The sequence below is a fragment of the Mirounga angustirostris genome, unplaced genomic scaffold, assembly GCF_029215605.1.
Source record: "Mirounga angustirostris isolate CCGP_5_RB_7025 unplaced genomic scaffold, mMirAng1.0.hap1 SCAF_7, whole genome shotgun sequence".
In the NCBI taxonomy this organism is placed as follows: Eukaryota; Metazoa; Chordata; class Mammalia; order Carnivora; family Phocidae; genus Mirounga; species Mirounga angustirostris.
The window spans coordinates 41139564-41157732 of NW_026991715.1; the positions used below are offsets into that span (position 1 = coordinate 41139564).

The following is an 18169-nucleotide window of genomic DNA, read 5'->3' on the forward strand; positions in this document are numbered from 1 at the left end:
GATCTGCCTCTAGTTCCCTAGTCCAATGCTCTTTCTGCACTGCCCGAAGCCCCCTTTCCCTCTTTCCCCTTTATGTCCTGGATCAGTGCTGCTGCCTCCCTGGACTCCTGGCTGACTACTGCATATTGCATGAGCCGCATTCAGAAGCACTCACCAGCCTGGCAAGCCAGGATTAAGACGAGTAGTCCCAGGACAATTGTCAGCCGCAGCACTGAGACAGCCATGCCTGTAGCGCTGGGTATTGGTGCAGATCACCTGTTCAGATGCTCTCAGAGACTTGCTCCATTTATAAGGCATTTATAGGTGACATCATCTGCTATGGAATTTAGGTTGTTGCACAAGATATCTGCACAGCTTGTGCTTGGATTTCTATAATGAACCCTGCCCTATCTTTTAAACCAAAAGTTTTTCATATAGGGAAAGAAAAACCCTGTCAGTGTTTCTAATGTGTATTTTATAAAGAGCACTGGAGTAGCTCTTTACAGGTAGTTACAATGCCAGCATTGATTATCCGATGGCTCTCAGGCAGAATGACTATGCAGGGCCAAGGAACAGGCAACAAATCAGATTGGTGAGGTGTGCCTACTCTCCTCCCTGTGTACTCTGCTTGTTTTTCCATGCTCTGAACTAATTACTTGTCCCCACGTGGGCATGCCCATTCACAGCCTCATGCCCTTAGCTCATGCTCTTTATTTGTCCCGGGATATCCTCCCCATCATCTCCCCTAAGAACATTCCTCCTATTCCTCAGGCTCAAGTTCAAATGCCCCCTTCCCTGTGAAAGCTTCATGATGATGATTCCACCCCACTCCAGACAACTGCTCTATCGTCTGCCTTCTGGAACCCTGACATATTATTTGAGAATGAAGTTCTTGACGAGCTCTCTTCTTCTTTAGCCCATGAATCTCTTAAGGGCAGAGTGTTTTATTCACTACTGAATCTTCAGGGAGCTTCGTACGGCTCTTCTAATTGTTCTCAGCTTTGACTTTGCGTCCTTGGGAAGCTTGTTCTGGTTCTTCCTGGTAGAGGTAGATGCTCCGCTATGTGCCTGATAGGTGTGTGTCTAAATGTCTCCGCCAATATGCTGTAGGTTCCTTCAGGGCAAGACTGTCTTTTTCAGAGTTGAATACATGCTACTCAAGGCATATAGCAAATATTTAAAAAAGTAAAGAAAAATAAATTTTTGCACTCTGTAAAAAAGAATATTAGGGTTGAGATGCTGCTATGTATCTCAGGTATAAAATATATTTCCTCTTGAATACAGACACTCAGGGGATAAAATTTAGTTTAAGTCTATATGATATTGGTTATCCTGATAACTGCTATAAATTTAGTTAATTAGGATGAGGCTTTAGTTCCTAAACTTACAGATTGACCAAAACATATACACTGTGAGTAACAGAGGGCCCTATTGTATTAATTGAGATATGGAAACAGGAGGCTTGTCTGGTGTCACAGAGCCAGGACATGGCTCTCTAACTCAGGTTAGTACTTCTCTGTAGACACCAGGCTGCACTTGAAAGCAATCAAGCAGCTCTGCTTGGACCCTTCCAGGTCTTCTCTCCCACTCCAACCTATTTTCTTCTTCTTCTTCCTCCTCCTCCTCCTCTTCTTCCTCCTTCTTCTTTCTCCTTCTTCTTTCTTCTTCTTCTTCTTCTTCTTCTCCTCCTCCTCCTCCTCCTCCTCCTCCTCCTCCTCCTTCTTCTTCTTCTTCTTCTTCTTCTTCTTCTTCTTCTTCTTCTTCTTCTTCTTCTTCTTCTTCTTCTTCTTCTTCTTCCTCTTCCTCTGCTTCTGCTTCTTCCTCTTCCTCTGCTTCTGCTTCTTCTTTCTTCTTCCCCTTCCCCGTCCCCTTCTCCTTCTTCCTCTTCCTCTTCCTCTTCTTCTTCTGCTTCTGCTTCTTCTTTAAGAGAGAGTTGGGGGGTGGGGAGGCAGAGGGAAAGAGAGAATCTTAAACAGTTTCCACACCCAGCACAGAGCACAACATGGGGCTTGATCTCAGAACCCTGAGATCATGACCTGAGCTGAAATCAAGAGTCAGACGCTTAACCAACTCAGCTACCCAGGCACCCCACCCAGGTGCCCCACTCCAAACTATCTTATTAAGAAGACCCCGATCCTGTTACTCCTATACAAAGTGTTGTGAGCTAGAGATAGTGGTCCATAGTAGGAAGCTTTCAATGAGTTAGATTTATGCCATCAGGGTCACTGCTTAGGAGAGCACTGTGCTTGTCCAGTGGTCTTAGGGGGAAAATAACACTCAAGCTTCCTCTTTTAGCCATGCTGTGGTCCCTGATATGTGGCTGTATTTGCATGGGAAAGGCTAACAATACCTTCTGCTTTGTACAAGCTTTGAGCCCTCAGGGGGCTCTAATTCACCGTAAGAACACTGTACAGGCAAGCAAAGACTCTAATATTGCAACCTGGAAGAGAGGCCTACTGTTCTCAAGGATACCAGCTAAATGGGGCATGCAGACAAGTTCCTGAATAAGCTTTCATTGGTCTGGTATCAAGGAAAAAACACCACACTGAGGGGGCAGGATAGCTGGATGCTATTCCTGTCGGTACCACTGACTCATTGTATGATCCTGATTAAATACTCTCTGGGCCTGATGCTCAGTTTTCTGTGTTCGCTGTATTTTTATCTCTTCTTTTCTGTTGGTTTATTCCTTTTAGTTTCAGATTTCAGTTAAAATGCCTCTTTTCTGAGGAAAACTGTGACTCTCTAATGTAACTCAGATCCCTCTATTGTAATCTTTTGTATACTCTGTGTTCTTCTTTCTTAGCATTTAAATATTATTTTTTGTTTCATTATTTAAGTGTCTCTTCCCAGAGATGTTAAAATCCAGGATGGAAGGACTCTGGTCTATATTGTTCACTGAGACAGCTCTGGTTTCCAGAATAGTGTATGTAGAAGATACCCAAAAAATACATACCAAATAAATGAATAATTTATCATCTGTGAAACTGGGACATATTATAATTTTCTGCCTATTTGTCTGCAGTATTTAAGGATATGAGAGATAACAGATAAAATACCTGATAAGCTGTAAAGAATCTTTATTTAATTGTTTGCCCAGTTTTATTGAGATATACTTCCACTATATTAGTTCAAGGCATATAGCATGATGTTTTGATTTACATATATTGTGCAATGATTACTGCAATAGGTTTAGCTGACATCCATCTTCTCATGTAGATACAATATAAAGAAAGGAAAAAGGAAAAATATTTTATCCTTGTGATAACTCATAGGATTTATTAACAACTTTCCTATGTTGGTTTTTTTTATTGTTGTTTTTTAAATTCCACATGTAAGTGAGATCACACGATATTTATCTTCATCTGTCTGACTTAATTGACTTAGCATAATGCCTTCAAGGTCCAACCATGTTGTTACAAGTGGTAGGATTTCCTTGTGTTTTTTTTTTATGGCTTAATAATATTCCACTGTGTGTGTGTGTGTGTGTGTGTGTAAGACGATCTCTTTATTCATTCATCCACTGATGGCCAGTTAGGTTGTTTCTATGTCTTGGCTATTGTAAATAAGGAGCCTATAATGTGTGCCATATTAATAGCAGCTTAGGGACGCCTGGGCGGCTCAGTTGTTAAGCGTCTGCCTTTGGCTCAGGTCATGATCCCAGGGTCCTGGGATCGAGTCCCGCATCGGGCTCCCTGCTATGCGGGGAGCCTGCTTCTCCTTCTGCCTCTGTCTCTCTCTCTCTCTCTGTCTCTCATGAATAAATAAATAAAATCTTAAAAAAAAAAGAAAAAAAAATAGCAGCTTAGAAGATGTGACTTATACTCCACCGGCATAAGCAAATGAATTTGCCTTTAGGTAGAGGAGAAACTGAAGTTATGAAAGATGGTTTCTCCAAGCTGGGAAGACAAAAATAAGGTCCTTCTCTTGGAATGCCATTCTAGTGTGGTAAGAAGATATGAGAATGAAAGGAATATGGAACTCTTTAATTCCTATGGACATTTCCATGCATAAATGACAGTTATCAGGGTTCTTAATACAGGAAAGAATTGCAATCTGGGTTGGGAATCTCACAGAAGGATTTTGATGTATGTGTTATTGGTTAAGCATGGGCTTTGGGATCAGACAGAAGTTTCAGATTTGCCACTTATAAGTTGTTTGACCTTGTCACCTTAGAAATATTTCCTAATCTCTTTATGCTTTGAATCCAATATTTACAAAATAGGAATAATGATATCTCTCAGGGTTGTTACGAGTATTTGATGAGAAAATATAGGCATACAGTTAGCACAGTGCCTTGAGCATGCTAAGTAAAAAATAAGTGGTAGACTAATCATTCTATTCTATTCCATTCCATTCTACCCTACCCTATCCTATTATTCTACCCTGTCCTATCCTATTCTGTTCTGTCCTATGCTCTTCTCTCCTGTCTTATCCTATCCTGTTCTACCTTGGGTTGTCCCAGAGGATGGAGTGACAGTTAGCCATGTAAGCGGCATTAGGGCTAATAATAGTAATAGGCTAATGTGGATAACTCTGTCCAGGTATACTAGATGCAACATATTGGTGAAGCTGGTGGGAGGCTGCTGTTATTATTCTAATTTATATAAGGAATTCAAGCTTGGAGAAATTAAATAATTTGTCCAGGCTTACAAATCATGTGTGAGCCACCATAAGGAATTGAACTCAAGGATGTGTGATTTCAAAGTTTGCACTCCTAACTATTATATTATGTTGCATTGGCATGTGCTCAGGGCTACTACTGACAAAGAGCCTGGGTCAAACAAGGAAGCTTGCACTCACTAGCCTGCTTGCTTACAGATCTGTGTCTGCTTTGTTTTTCCCATTAGTCTGTAGGTTTCCCACTGATTCCTGACCCACCTTATTCACCTCTATTGTAGCTCAGCTTGATGTATCAGAAGTGCAGGATATGGAGTGTCTTAATCCTTGGCAGAAAGTAAACTGGAGATAGGGCTATAGAAAAAAACACAAGATGTCCAATTAAATTTGAATATCAGATAAATACTGAATAATTTTTTCATATAAGTACATCCCAAATATTTCACAGGACAAACTTATACTAAAAATATTTGTTGTTCAGCTGAAATTTAAATTTAACTGAGTGTCCTATACTTGTATCTGCCCAATCTTGGCAACCCTACAGGGGTAGGCACTCGTCAGTGTTTTCTTGCATTTAACCCCAGATCAGAAAGGGAACGACAAGGATGAGGAAGTCAAATAAATGATTAAAAGTTAGTACATGAGAAGTGAAAATCACGTGTGGAAAGTGGAAGTCGGAGGTTATCGAGGGGCCTAGTTCCTCTTTAATGTCACATCAGGGACATATATTTCCCCTGTGTTCCTCATAAGCAAATCATTAGCCTCTCTCTTGTTTTTGGTTCCCTCTAGCTAAAATTTTAGACCAGCTCTGGAAGGAATGAATGTGGCTTCAGGAAGGGCTCCCCAGGCCTTCATGACCATGTGCTGAGGAGTGACCATAGTCTTTGTCACCTTTCTACATGTAGCTTCTGTCTTAGTCAATCCTTATGCCACTGATCAATTTATTAATTTCTTATTCAATGGACATTTATTGAGCTTGTGCTATTTGCCAGGTGTTCTGCTAGGCATGAGGGACAAGAAAATGTAAAACACTAGTCCCTGACCTCACCTTTGTTGAGGAGGCAAATATGTAACCAAATGATTATAATTTAAATATGAGACATGCTAAGGGAGCTATGAACAGATTCCTATGGGAGTGTATCATATAGTGGTTAACATTATCTCAAGAGGCAATCATGGAGGTATCATTTGTTTGGGGCCTTGAAAAATGGGTCTATGGGTGTTCACTATGCAAGCAAGTTGTGGAGAAGACACTTCACGTGGGAGACATGACATCTACAAAAGCACAGAAGCATGGAAGAGCATAACATGTTTCTAGGAATGAACCTTCAGACTCTTCAGTAGTATTAGAAGTGAACATTAAAATGAGCTAACTGAATCTTGAAGTTTGCTTTAATTAACAAACATGCCAAGAAGAAATAATAGAGAGAGAGAGGAAAGGAGGGAGAAGAGGAAACAGGATATTGGGAAGTGTAAGAAATCACAAATCACTAAGTATTAAAGTTCATAGTTAGTTTTTCCTCTGTTCTTATTTCCCTATTACAATCTCAGATAAGCACATGGCCATCCATCAATTTAAGAGTTAGAGATTCAAATTTCCTTTTTTTTTTTTTTAAGATTTTACTTATTCATTTGATAGAGAGAGAGAGGGAAAGCACATATGGGGGGGAGGGTCAGAGGAAGAAGCAGACTCCCCACTGAGCAGGGAGCCCCATGAGTGGCTCGATCCCAGGACCCTGAGATCATGAGCTGAGCTGAAGGCCAACATTTAACTTGACTTAGCCACCCAGGCACCCCTAGAAATGCAAATTTTCTTTAACTCTTTTTTCACTATGGAGCCCATTTGTTCACAAAGTCCTATCAATTTTCCTATTAAATAGCCTTCACATTTATCAAATTCTCTTCATTTCCACCATAAGTGTCATAGTTTGGGACTTTGTCTTGACTGCTGAAATAATAACTTGTCTTCCTGATGTACACCTCTCCTATCACCTCAACATTGCTGTCATTTTTGTTTCTAAACATGATTATGTTAATATGCTCTGTCATTTCTCTTCTCTAATAATTTCCATGGCTCGTTACTGCTTGTGGATAAAGCCCTTCATAAATTATTTTCAATCAATAGTTTTACTTTATCTTAGTCATAGTATAGAATGAGTCTTAGAGTGCAGGTGTGCAGTCAGATGGCCTGGATTTCATTTCTGACTTCATAAGGACTAGTATTTACCTGGCAAGTACTGAAATGCTCACACAGATTGTTTATATCCAGTCCACTAAGGAGGATCAGTCTCTGTACCTTCATTATTTTATTATATAATTATTTATTATATAATATCTTTCCAGTTCCTAATAGTGACTAGAGAACTTTAGTTTTCCATCATGAATATGAAGATAACAAGTGTCAGCTTCATAAAATTTTTATGAGCATAAATGAGATCATGCTATAAAGAGCTTAGCATAATGTGTGTCTAATACATGTTACTCTGCATTATAACCTCCCACCACTCTTGAATACAGCTTCCCCTCTTGCCTCACCAGGCATACCTCCAGAGTATTAGTTATTCCATCACTCCATTAATTTTACTTGGAATATCCAACTCCCACCAACTCATCCTTCAGAAAAACATTGTGACCACATCCCTGGCCTAATGCATGGCAAAATTAATCACTTCTGCTGTGGGCTCATTTGCACACACCTCTATTACAGTAAGCATTATTTTGAGTCCTAAGCTATTGTTTTATTTTTGACACCTTCATTAAATTATAGGCTCCTCAAGCATGAGCTGTACTTTATTTATCCTCAGATACTCTTTGCCTACAATCATGACTGGCAAGTAGACAGTGTTGAATAAATGCAGTGGATATTCAATGGATGTTCATTAGATGTGTGAATGGACAACTGGGGCTAGTGGCAGAGGATCCTAGATTCCCACTGAAATGAGAGCCAAAACTCAGGCCAGGAGATGAGGTATAAATAGAAAGGTACTTAAGAGTCCAGTGGATTTGGGGGCACCTGAGTGGCTCAGTGGTTGAGCGTCTGCCTTTGGCTCAGGTCATGATCCCAGGGTCCTGGGATCGAGCCCCACATTGGGCTCCCCGCTCCACGGGAAGCCTGCTTCTCCCTCTCCCACTCCCCCTGCTTGTGTTCCCTCTCTCGCTGTATATCTCTCTGTCAAATAAATAAATAAATAAATCTTAAAAAAAAAAAAAGAGTCCAGTGGATTTTGTTTTTCTAGCAGCTAGAGCTGTGGCCGAGGGTGGAGGCAACATTCCAGAATAGGTACTTACTTGGTCATGCCTCACTTTGGCACATGGGATAGAATGAAGGGGACTTTAAAAAAATTAAGCATAAATTGATTACATGAAAATAGTAATTTTACCCTGAATTATGAAGAACCTAGCATTAAATTCACAGTATAAATATTCCTATGTCAGTCATATATATTTTAATTTATCCACACCAGATAAGAGTATAATAACACTTAAATCACAGGGTTTTTTGGGTATCAAATAAGGTAGTGAATACAGAATGATTTGAAAACTATAAATTGTCAAACTATAATTTGAAAATTATACATTGATGGAAAAGTGATTGAGTCTGTTGAGTCAATAATAGAGATAAAATAGATCCATAAAAATACTCATTTAATCCAAAAGTAGGTGAGGGGTGCCTGGGTGGTTCAGTCAGTTAAGCATCTGCCCTTGGCTCAAGTCATGATCCTGGCATGAGGTCAAGTCCTGCATCAGATTCCCTGCTCAGTGGGGAGTCAGCTTCTCCCTCCCCCTGCTCTTGCAGTCTTGTGCACTCTCTTTCCCTCTCTTTCTCTCCCCCTCTCAAGTAAATAAATAAAATCTTTTTTTAAAAAGTATGTGAAAAGGAGGGGAAAAGAAAGAATAGATGGAATTAAAAAAAATCTAGCAACATTGTGGATTTTAATGCAATCATATCAATAATTACATTAAATGTAAACATTCTAAATACATCAATAATAAGGCAGAGATTGTCAGACTATACTGTATACAGAAACTTACCTTAAATATAAAGACATAGGTAAGAGTAAGTGAATGCAAAAATATATATCATCAAACATTAATCAAAAGAAATTTGGGATTAAAAGAAACTAGAAATCAATCTACAGATTGATAGAACAAACATAGAAAATCAGGAAGGATACAGAGAACCTGAATACCACTATTAACCAGATTAACCTAAATTACATTATAAAATACTCTGCACCAAACAATGGAATACCATTTTTCTTTTGCAAAGGAAACATTGTTCAAGATAGACTTTGCTGGATCATTAAATAAGCCTTAATGCATTTAAAAAAATTGAAATAATACAAAATATATTTTTTACTGTAATGGAATCAAACTAGAAATTAAGTAATCAACTATGTCAAAAGTTTCCAAATATTTGGAAATTAAATTTAAAAAGTCATATAATCCATGAGTCAAGGAGGATGTCCCCAAGAGATACTGAAATATATTTTGAATTGGATAAAAATAAACATGAAAATTTGTGGGAGGCAGCTAATATAATGTTTAGCAGTAAATTTATAGCATTAAAGACTTGTACTAAAAGAGAAGGAAATCAATGAGCTCAGCATCCACCATAAGAAACTAAAAAACAAGAGCAAGTTAAACTCAAAACAAATAAAATAAATAACCTAATAAAGATAAGAGCATAAATCCATTAAGTTGAGAATAGAGAAAAATTAATGAAGTAAGAATCTGACCCTTTGAAAAAATAATAAAGGTGATAAACAGCTGGGGCGCCTGGGTGGCTCTGTTGGTTAAGTGTCTGCCTTTGGCTCTGGTCATGATCCCAGGGTCCTGGGATGGAGTCCTGCATTGGGCTCCCTGCTCAGCAGGGAGTCTGCTTCTCCATCTCTCTGCCCCTCCCCCCTGCTTGGGTTTTCTCTCTCTCTCTCTCTCTCTCTCACTCTCACTCTCTCTCAAATAAATAATTAAAAACTTTTTTTGAAAAAGTGATAAACATCTGAATGGACTTGTCGATGAGAGGGAGATGGAAAAAGAGAGGGAAAGAGAAAGAGAAAGGCAGAGATAATTGAAGACAAAAACTACAAATATCAGGACCCAGTTATTTAAGAATAATAAGGAATAATATGAACAGCTCTATGTCCATAGATGTGACAACTTAGATGAAATGGACATTCCTTGACACAAACGAAAGAAAGTCATTCAGAAAGAAATAGCTAATTTGAACTGTTCTGTATCTATTAAAGAATGAAATCCATATTTGAAAACTTTTCAATAGAGGAAACTCTAGGATAAGATAGTTTCACTAATGAATTCTATCAAACATTCAGGGAACTGATAATAATAGATCTACAGAAAACTCGTTTAGAATATAGAAGAGGAGGGACCAGTTCCCAACTAAATGTTTTAAGGGCTTTATTGAGATATAATTCACATACCATACAGTTCAACCATTTAAAATGTGCAGTTCAGTGTTTTTTAGTACATTCACAGAGTTGTCATAACCAATTTTATAGCTTTTTTCATTACTCCCCAAAAAACCCATCCCCATTATCAGCCACTCCTCACCTCTCCCTAATCCTCTTCTCCTCCAGCCCTAGGCAATCACTAATCTGCTTTTGATCTCTACAGATTTGCTTATTATGGACATTTCATGTAAATGTAATCATACAATATGTGGCCTTTTGTATCCAGCTTCTTTCACTTAGCATAATGTTTACAAGGTTAATTCATATGGTAGCATGCATCATACTTCATTCTTTTGTATTGCCAAATAATATTCCAATGTATGGACATACTGAATTTTGTTTAATAATTTATTAGTTAATAGGAATTTGGGTTGTTTCCACTAATTGGCTATTACAGATAATGCTGCTATGAACATTCCCTTTATAAGTATTTGAATAAATATATGTTTTCATTTCTCTTAAGTATACATAGGAATGAAATTGCTGTGTCATATAACACAGCATTTGTTGTGTTGTTGTGTTCTCTCTTGAGAAACTGCCACTCTTCCAATACATCTACACCATTTTACATTCTCACTAGCAAGGTATGAGGGGTCCAGTTTCTCCATATCAGAACCAACCCTTTTTACTATGTCTTCTTAATTCTAATCATTCTAGTAGGTGTGAAGTGTTATCTAATTTTTTTCTTTTTTCTTTAAGATTTTATTTATTTATTTGACACAGAGAGAGAGAGAGAAAGAGAGAGAGAACACAAGCAGGGGGAGCAGCAGAGGGAGGGGGAGAAGCAGGCTCTCTGCTGATCAGGGAGCCCAGTGTGGGGCTTGATCCCAGAACCCTGGGATCATGACCTGAGCCAAAGGAGGATGCTTAACTGACTGAGCCATCCAGGTGCCCCAAGTGTTATCTAATTTTGATTTTGATTTGGATTTCCCTAATAGCTAGTAATACTGAGCATCTTTCATTGTGCTTCTTGGCCATTTTATGAGACCAACATTACTCAGCTACCACAATCAGAAAAAGAAAGTATCATACAAGAAAAATTACAGATCAATATCCCTTGGAAACATAAACATAAAACCCCCAAAGAAAGTACTAGCAGATCGAGTAATGCTTATACCTGGACTGCAAAGCTTTTCAATATTTGAAAATCAATAAATGCAGTTTACTATATGGCTAGCCAAAGAAGAAAAACCATATAATCATATCAATAAGTACAGAAATAATTAATAAAATTCAATATTCATTATATACATATACCTCTCAGCAAAGTAGGAATAAAAAGGAAATTCTTCAACTTGAGAGTATCTAAAAACCACCCACAGCTAACATCATGTTTAATGTTGAAAGATAAACGTTTTTTCACTGAAATCAGGAACAAGACAAAGATATCCTTTCTCACTATTCCTTTTCAGTATTGTAATAGAGGTCCTTACCAGTGCAATATGACAAGAAAAAGAAGTAAACAGCATACTGATTGGAAAGGGAGAAATAAAACTGTTTCTATTCACAGGAGACATGACTGTCTATGTAGAAAATCCCATATAAAATATTAAAGTGCAAGTAGAACTGATAAGTACATTTAAGAAGGTTGCAGGACACAACGTTAACTTGCAAATATCAATTGCATGTCTCACTACTTGCAAAGCACAAATGGAAATTAAAATATGTCATTTCCAATAGCACCAAAAAAAAAAAAAAAACCCTCAGGTATAAATCTAACAAAATATTACATGGTATGTATGCTGATAACTATACAATTTTGTTGAAAGAAATAAAAAATGACCAAAATAAACCAACAGATTTTTTTCATTGACTGGAATACTAAATGTTGCTAAGATGTCAATTGTTTCCAAAGTAATTTTATATAGAAATTGACAAAGTGATTTTAAAATATATATGGAAAGGTGAAGAACTAGAATAACTAAAATAATTTTGAGGGAAAAAAGAACAAAGTTTGAGGAGTCATTCTACCTGCTTTCAAGACTTCTATAAAGCTCATTAACTAAGACAGTATTGTATTGGAGAAAGGATAGACATGTTGGTGAAACAGACTAGAGTCTAGAAATATATTCACACTTATATGATCAACTGATTTTGAACAAAGGTACAAAGGTCATTCAATGCAGAAACAGTAGTCTTCTCAATATATGGTACTGAAACATTTGGACATCCATACTAAAAAAATAAATAAACTTTCTATACCTTATACAATATAGAAAAATTAATTCAAAATATGCCAGAGAATTACATGTAAAAAATGTAAACTCTAAAATTTCTAGAAAAAATATAGAGAAAAAGTTTTATGTCCTTGGGTTAGGTGAAGATTTCTTAGATATAACACCAACAACATGATCCCACATACACAAAAAGACACTTTGCTAAAAAGCAAAGACAAGCCAGACAGTAGGAGAAAACTCACATATCTATTAAAGGATTTATAGCCAGAATACATAAATTTTTCTCAAAACTAAGTGATAGGAAAATGACTTGATTAAAAGGAAAGGGCAAAAGATCTGAACATATATTTCATCAAAGTAGGTATGTGGTTGACAAACACATAAAATATATATTTTGCACCATTTGTCATCAGAGAAATACAAATTAAAAACCACAATGAGGTATCACTACCCACTTATCTGAATCACTAAAATTAAAAAAGAAAAAACCAAAACTGATCATAGTAACTGCTAGATAGTATACAGATAAACTAGAACTCTCATGGATTGCTGGAGGAAATGTAAAATGGGAAAACAGTTTGGCAGTTTTGTATAAAATTAAATATATCCTTAACCATATGACCCAGCAGTCTTATAGGTATATAATCAAGTGAAATAAATGTTTATGTTCAGAGAAAAAACATACATGCCAGTTTATAGTGGCTTTACTGGTAATAGCCCCAAAATGGAAATAATTCTAATGTTCTTGAACTGGTGAATGGATAAACAAATGTGGTGCATCCACATAAAGAAGTACTACTTATCAAGCTCATTACAAAGCTGTAATCATCAAGACAGTATGGTATTGGCACAAAAACAGACACGAAGATCAATGGAACAGAATAGAGAACCCAGAAATGGACCCTCAACTCTATGGTCAACTAATCTTCGACAAAGCAGGAAACAATGTCCAATGGAAAAAAGACAGTCTCTTCAACAAATGGTGTTGGGAAAATTGGACAGCCACATGCAGAAGATTGAAACTGGACCATTTCCTTACACCATACACTAAAATAGACTCAAAATGGTTGAAAGACTTAAATGCGAGACAGGAATCCATCAAAATCCTAGAGGAGAACATAAGCATCAACCTCTTCAACCTCGGCTGCAGCAACTTCTTGTGAGACATGTCTCCAAAGGCAAGGGAAGCAAGGACAAAAATGAACTATTGGGACTTCATCAAGATAAAAAGCTTTTGCACAGCAAAAGAAACAGTCAACAAAACCAAAAGACAACTGACAGAAAGGGAGAAGATATTTACAAATGACATATCAGATAAAGGGCTAGTATCCAAAATCTATAAAGAACTTATCAAACCCAACACCCAAACAACAAATAATTCAATCAAGAAATGGACAGATGACATGAACAGACATTTCTGCAAAGAAGACATATAAATGGCCAACAGACACATGAAAAATGCTCCACATTCCTTGGCATCAGGGAAATACAAATCAAAACCACAATGAGGGGCGCCTGGGTGGCTCAGTCATTAAGCGTCTGCCTTTGGCTCAGGTCATGATCCCAGGGTCCTGGGATCGAGCCCCACATCGGGCTCCCTGCTCAGCAGGAAGCCTGCTTCTTCCTCTCCCACTCCCCCTGCTTGTGTTCCCTCTCTCGCTGTGTCTCTCTGTCAAATAAATAAATAAAATCTTTAAAAAAAAAAAACCACAATGAGATGCCACCTCACACCAGTTAGAATGGCTAGAATTAACAAGTCAGGAAATGACAGATGTTGGCGAGGATGCAGATAAAGGGGAACCCTCCTACACTGTTGGTGGGAATGCAAGCTGGTGCAGTCACTCTGGAAAACAATATGAAGCTTCCTCAAAAAGTTGAAAATAGAGCTACCCTATGACCCAGCAACTGCACCACTGGGTATTTACCCCAAAGATACAAATGTAGTGATCCAAAGGGGCACGTGCACCCCAATGTTTATAGCAGCAATGTCCACAATAGCCAAACTATGGAAAGAGTCCAGATGTCCATCAACAAATGAATGGGTAAAGAAGAGGTGGTATATATATATATACACAATGGAATCCTATTCAGCCATCAAAAAATTGAAATCTTGCCATTTGCAATGACATGGATGGAACTAGAGGGCATTATGCTAAGCGAAATAAGTCATTCCGAGAAAGACAATAATCATATCATCTCACTGACATGTGGAATTTAAGAAACAAAACAGAGGCTCATCGGGGAAGAGAGGAAAAAATAAAACAAGATGAAACCAGAGAGGGAGACAAACCATAAGAGACTTAATCATAAGAAACAAACTGAGGGTTGCTGGAGGGGAGGGGAGTGGAAGGATGGGGTAACTGGGTAATGGACATTAAGGAGGGCATGTGATGTAATGAGCACTGGGTATTATATAAGACTGATGAATCACAGACCTATACCTCTGAGACCAATAATACATTATATGTTAATTAATTGAATTAAAATAGTTTAAAAAAGAAGTACTACTTAGTATTAATAGGATCAAACTCCTGATACATGCAACAGCATGGATTAATTTCCAAATTATTATTATTATTATTATTATTATCATCATCATCAATTTTATTATTTAAGTAGGATCCATGCCCAGTGCAGAGCCCAACACGGGGCTTGAACTCATGACCCTGAGATCAAGACCTGAGTTGAGCTCAAGTCAGATGCTTAATGGACTGAGCCACCCAGGTGCTCCTCAAACACATTATTCTAAGTGAAACTAAAAATGCTGCATACTATTTCTAATTTTATTTATATGATGTTCTGAAAAAGGAAAAAATCTAGGGACAGGAGACAGATATGTGCATTGAACAGGGAGGGAAGGGCTTCCTGTAAATGGGTCTGAGGGAATTGTTCAGGATGATGGACACTTTATGCAATAAATATGCTTATATCATAAAATTTTCTATTTGGCAAAAGACACAGAACTTGATATTTAAAAAGGTAAATTTAATATGATTTCACTCATGTGCAATTTAAGAAATGAAACAAATGAGCAAAGGGGAAAAATGGGGAGGGGGGCAAACCAAGAAAGAGACTCTTATCAATAGAGAACAAATTGATGGTCACCAGAGGGAGGTGGATGGGAGGACAGGTGAAATAGGTGATGGGGATTAAGGAGTGCATTTGTTGGGGTGAGCACTGGGTGTTGTAGGGAAGTGTTGAATCACTATATCGTATACCTGAGACTAATATAATACTGTATGTTAACTGGATTTAAATTAAAACTTAAAAAAATAAAAATGGTAAATTTAAATTGCATGTAAATTATACCTTAGTATCTTAGTACATGTAAATTATAACTTAATAAGGGAAAATAAAAATAATTATAATAGCCTTCTGGATGAAAAATAATTGTAATAGTCTTGTAGTCAGAATGGTTAGAATGTATAGTGAACTGGTGACTGACATTTATATTCCAGCTCTGCAACTAACTTGCTGGGTACCTTGGGCACTTGTTTTTTTCCCTTCCAGGGCCCAAATGTCTCCATTTTTCCAATGAGATTGTTGAATGGAACAATGACTAGAATGCCTCTAGCCTTGGCACTCTGTGATGACTAAAGAGGTAGTCTCACTGGTTGCTTTTGTATTCCCTCCATCTTTGAGACCAGGTGCTTTAGCTGAGGTCTGGGCTAGGCCTGTGTTCTGTCTGAGGCATTACCATATACAACAGGCAGGTGTGTGTTGTGGATGTCTAGGGCTGGACTTAGTGTGGCCAACACCCTTTATCCTTCATACCCTTCCTTCAGCAGACTTTTTATGGATGAGCTGTGAATAGCTGCCATCAACAGCTACCTAGACCTTTAGGATAAACAAAAGAAAACATTTGTCTTGCACACTGATAGGCATCCTGCCCTCCGTCTCTCTTGAATGAGTAGCTCAATACTGTTTAGTAAGAATAATTCTCATTCCTAAGGCCCTCTCCCATGTGAGAACTCATGCATTCCTCATAATTACCCTACTTGAAATGTAGGTCAGGGTGGGTATAATTATCCTCATTTTGTAAATTGTTAAAAACAAAGCAAAACAAACTAGCAGCAACAATGAGAAAATAAACTAAGGTGTGGGCATTTTAATTCCCTAATCTAACATCACTTTACTAGTAAGGGGCCAAGATTGGACTTGAACTTAATTCTATCTGATATGAAAACCAGTGATAAGAATGCATTTTACTGGGTTCCAGTCTGAAATACAGGAACCCAGTTATTTCTCCTATACTTAATTATCCATTCCTACATTTACTCATTTATCAACAAATACTTTCTGACCTTGGAAAGAGGAGACTTTACATGAGATATGGGCCTGGAAGTCATCACTGAAAGATAAAGCCATGGGAATAGATGGGATAATTCAAGGATAGAGGGGAGATTAGAAGAGAAGAGCACTTCACCAGATGCTTAAGGAACATCCAAATTTAAAGGCCCCACAAAGCTAGAAGGCCCTGGAGGAGAAGTTTAGAAAAAGCTATCAGAAGGGCAGAAGGAAAAAAGGATATTTAGATGCTGTGTAAACCAAGGGAAGAAAGGCTTTATGAAAGGGAGAGCTGTCTTTGTTGGATACTGCTCAGAGATAGGGTTATGATGTTTCATTAATCTCATGGCAAGGAGCCTTTGGTCACTTGCAGGAGGAGTGCTCATGTAGCAGTGGTGATAATACCTCACTGTCTGTTGTTAGAGAGTCAAGAAAGTCGATTCCATGCATCTCTCTCAGGGCTGGTTTCTTTATCTGTGAAACATCTATCCACAGCCTTCTCTATTTCAGAAAGATATGAAATGCAAAGAACCTTAATATAAGGCAGAATATGATCATTATAATCCTCATGTACAGAGGAGTAAGGGAGAAATCATATTCTGTTCTTGCTAGTTTTGCTGCTTCCATCTTAAATGTCCTGTTAAATTCATCACTGCATATTATAAAACTATTTAAAATTCAATGTCTCATGTGATTGAGAAGGCCAAAATTATTCTTAAAGGTCTCATTCAATTCACCAGCTGCTTAGAGCTTCATTCTTTTTTTTTTAAGATTTTATTTATTTATTTATTTATTTATTTATTTAGAGAGACAGAGTGTGAGCAGGGGGAGGTGCAGAAGGAGAGAGAGAATCTCAAGCAGGCTCTGTGCCAAGGATGGAGCACAATGCAGGGCTTGATCTCAGGACCTCGAGATCATGACCTGAGCCAAAACTGAGTCAGGCACTCAACTGACTAAGCCACCCAGGCACCCCTCATTCTATTGTTCAGATTTTGTGATTACACTTCTGAAGATGGGCAGTCTGCTACCTCTTGGGACAACATAGTGGATACTGCATAGCATAGACTCTGAAATCAGACAGAACTCAATTTGGATGCTACTCAGTCAATTATATCTTAGGCAAGTTATTTGAACTCTCAAAACTTCCGTTTCTTATCTGTAAAATGGAGATTATAATACCTAACTCTCAGACTCATTAAGAGACTCAAATGTAATGATGCATGGAGAGCAAATAGCACAGCCTCTGGCACAGAGAATATATTTTTAAAAAGAGATGGGTAACTCAGTCAGTTAAGCCTCTGACTCTTGATTTAGGCTCACTTTGTGATCTCAGGGTTGTGAGATCGAGCCTTGTCTCTCTCTCAAAAAAAAAAAAAAAAAGCAACAATGATGAAGAGAAGCTTTAAAAACATGGCCTTTAAGCAAAGTTTGAAGAACTTGAGATGTTCACCATAAAAGAGCTATTTAATGGGAAATGAGGAAAAGCATAATGAGAAAGTTGCAGCAAATCAGTGGAACACATAAACTGAGGTTGGTTGTATTAAAAAGCAGAGGAAGCAGAAGAGGAGCAAGATGGCAGAGGGGAAGGAGACCTGGATTTCATCTGGTCCCAGGAATTCAGCTAGATAGGTATTAAAC

At 37.8% G+C, this 18169-nt stretch overlaps 1 protein-coding gene across 5 annotated transcripts in view; it reads right to left on the minus strand.

Annotated features, from left to right (window-relative positions):
• Window positions 1-18169, minus strand: part of CUNH5orf46 (chromosome unknown C5orf46 homolog) — a 139639-nt gene that overhangs the window by 15318 nt on the left and 106152 nt on the right. For 3 of the 5 annotated variants that reach the window (XR_010413060.1, XR_010413059.1, XR_010413061.1), the window contains one exon: window positions 4858-4950. Coding sequence is in view for 1 of the 5 variants with exons in the window: in XM_064596126.1 (XP_064452196.1) it covers window positions 155-224 (70 nt within the window). In the remaining 4 variants the exon portion in view is untranslated. Of the gene's footprint in view, window positions 1-154; window positions 1633-4857; window positions 4951-18169 lie in introns of those variants that run through there. The other 2 variants (XR_010413062.1, XM_064596126.1) reach the window with 2 other exon arrangements.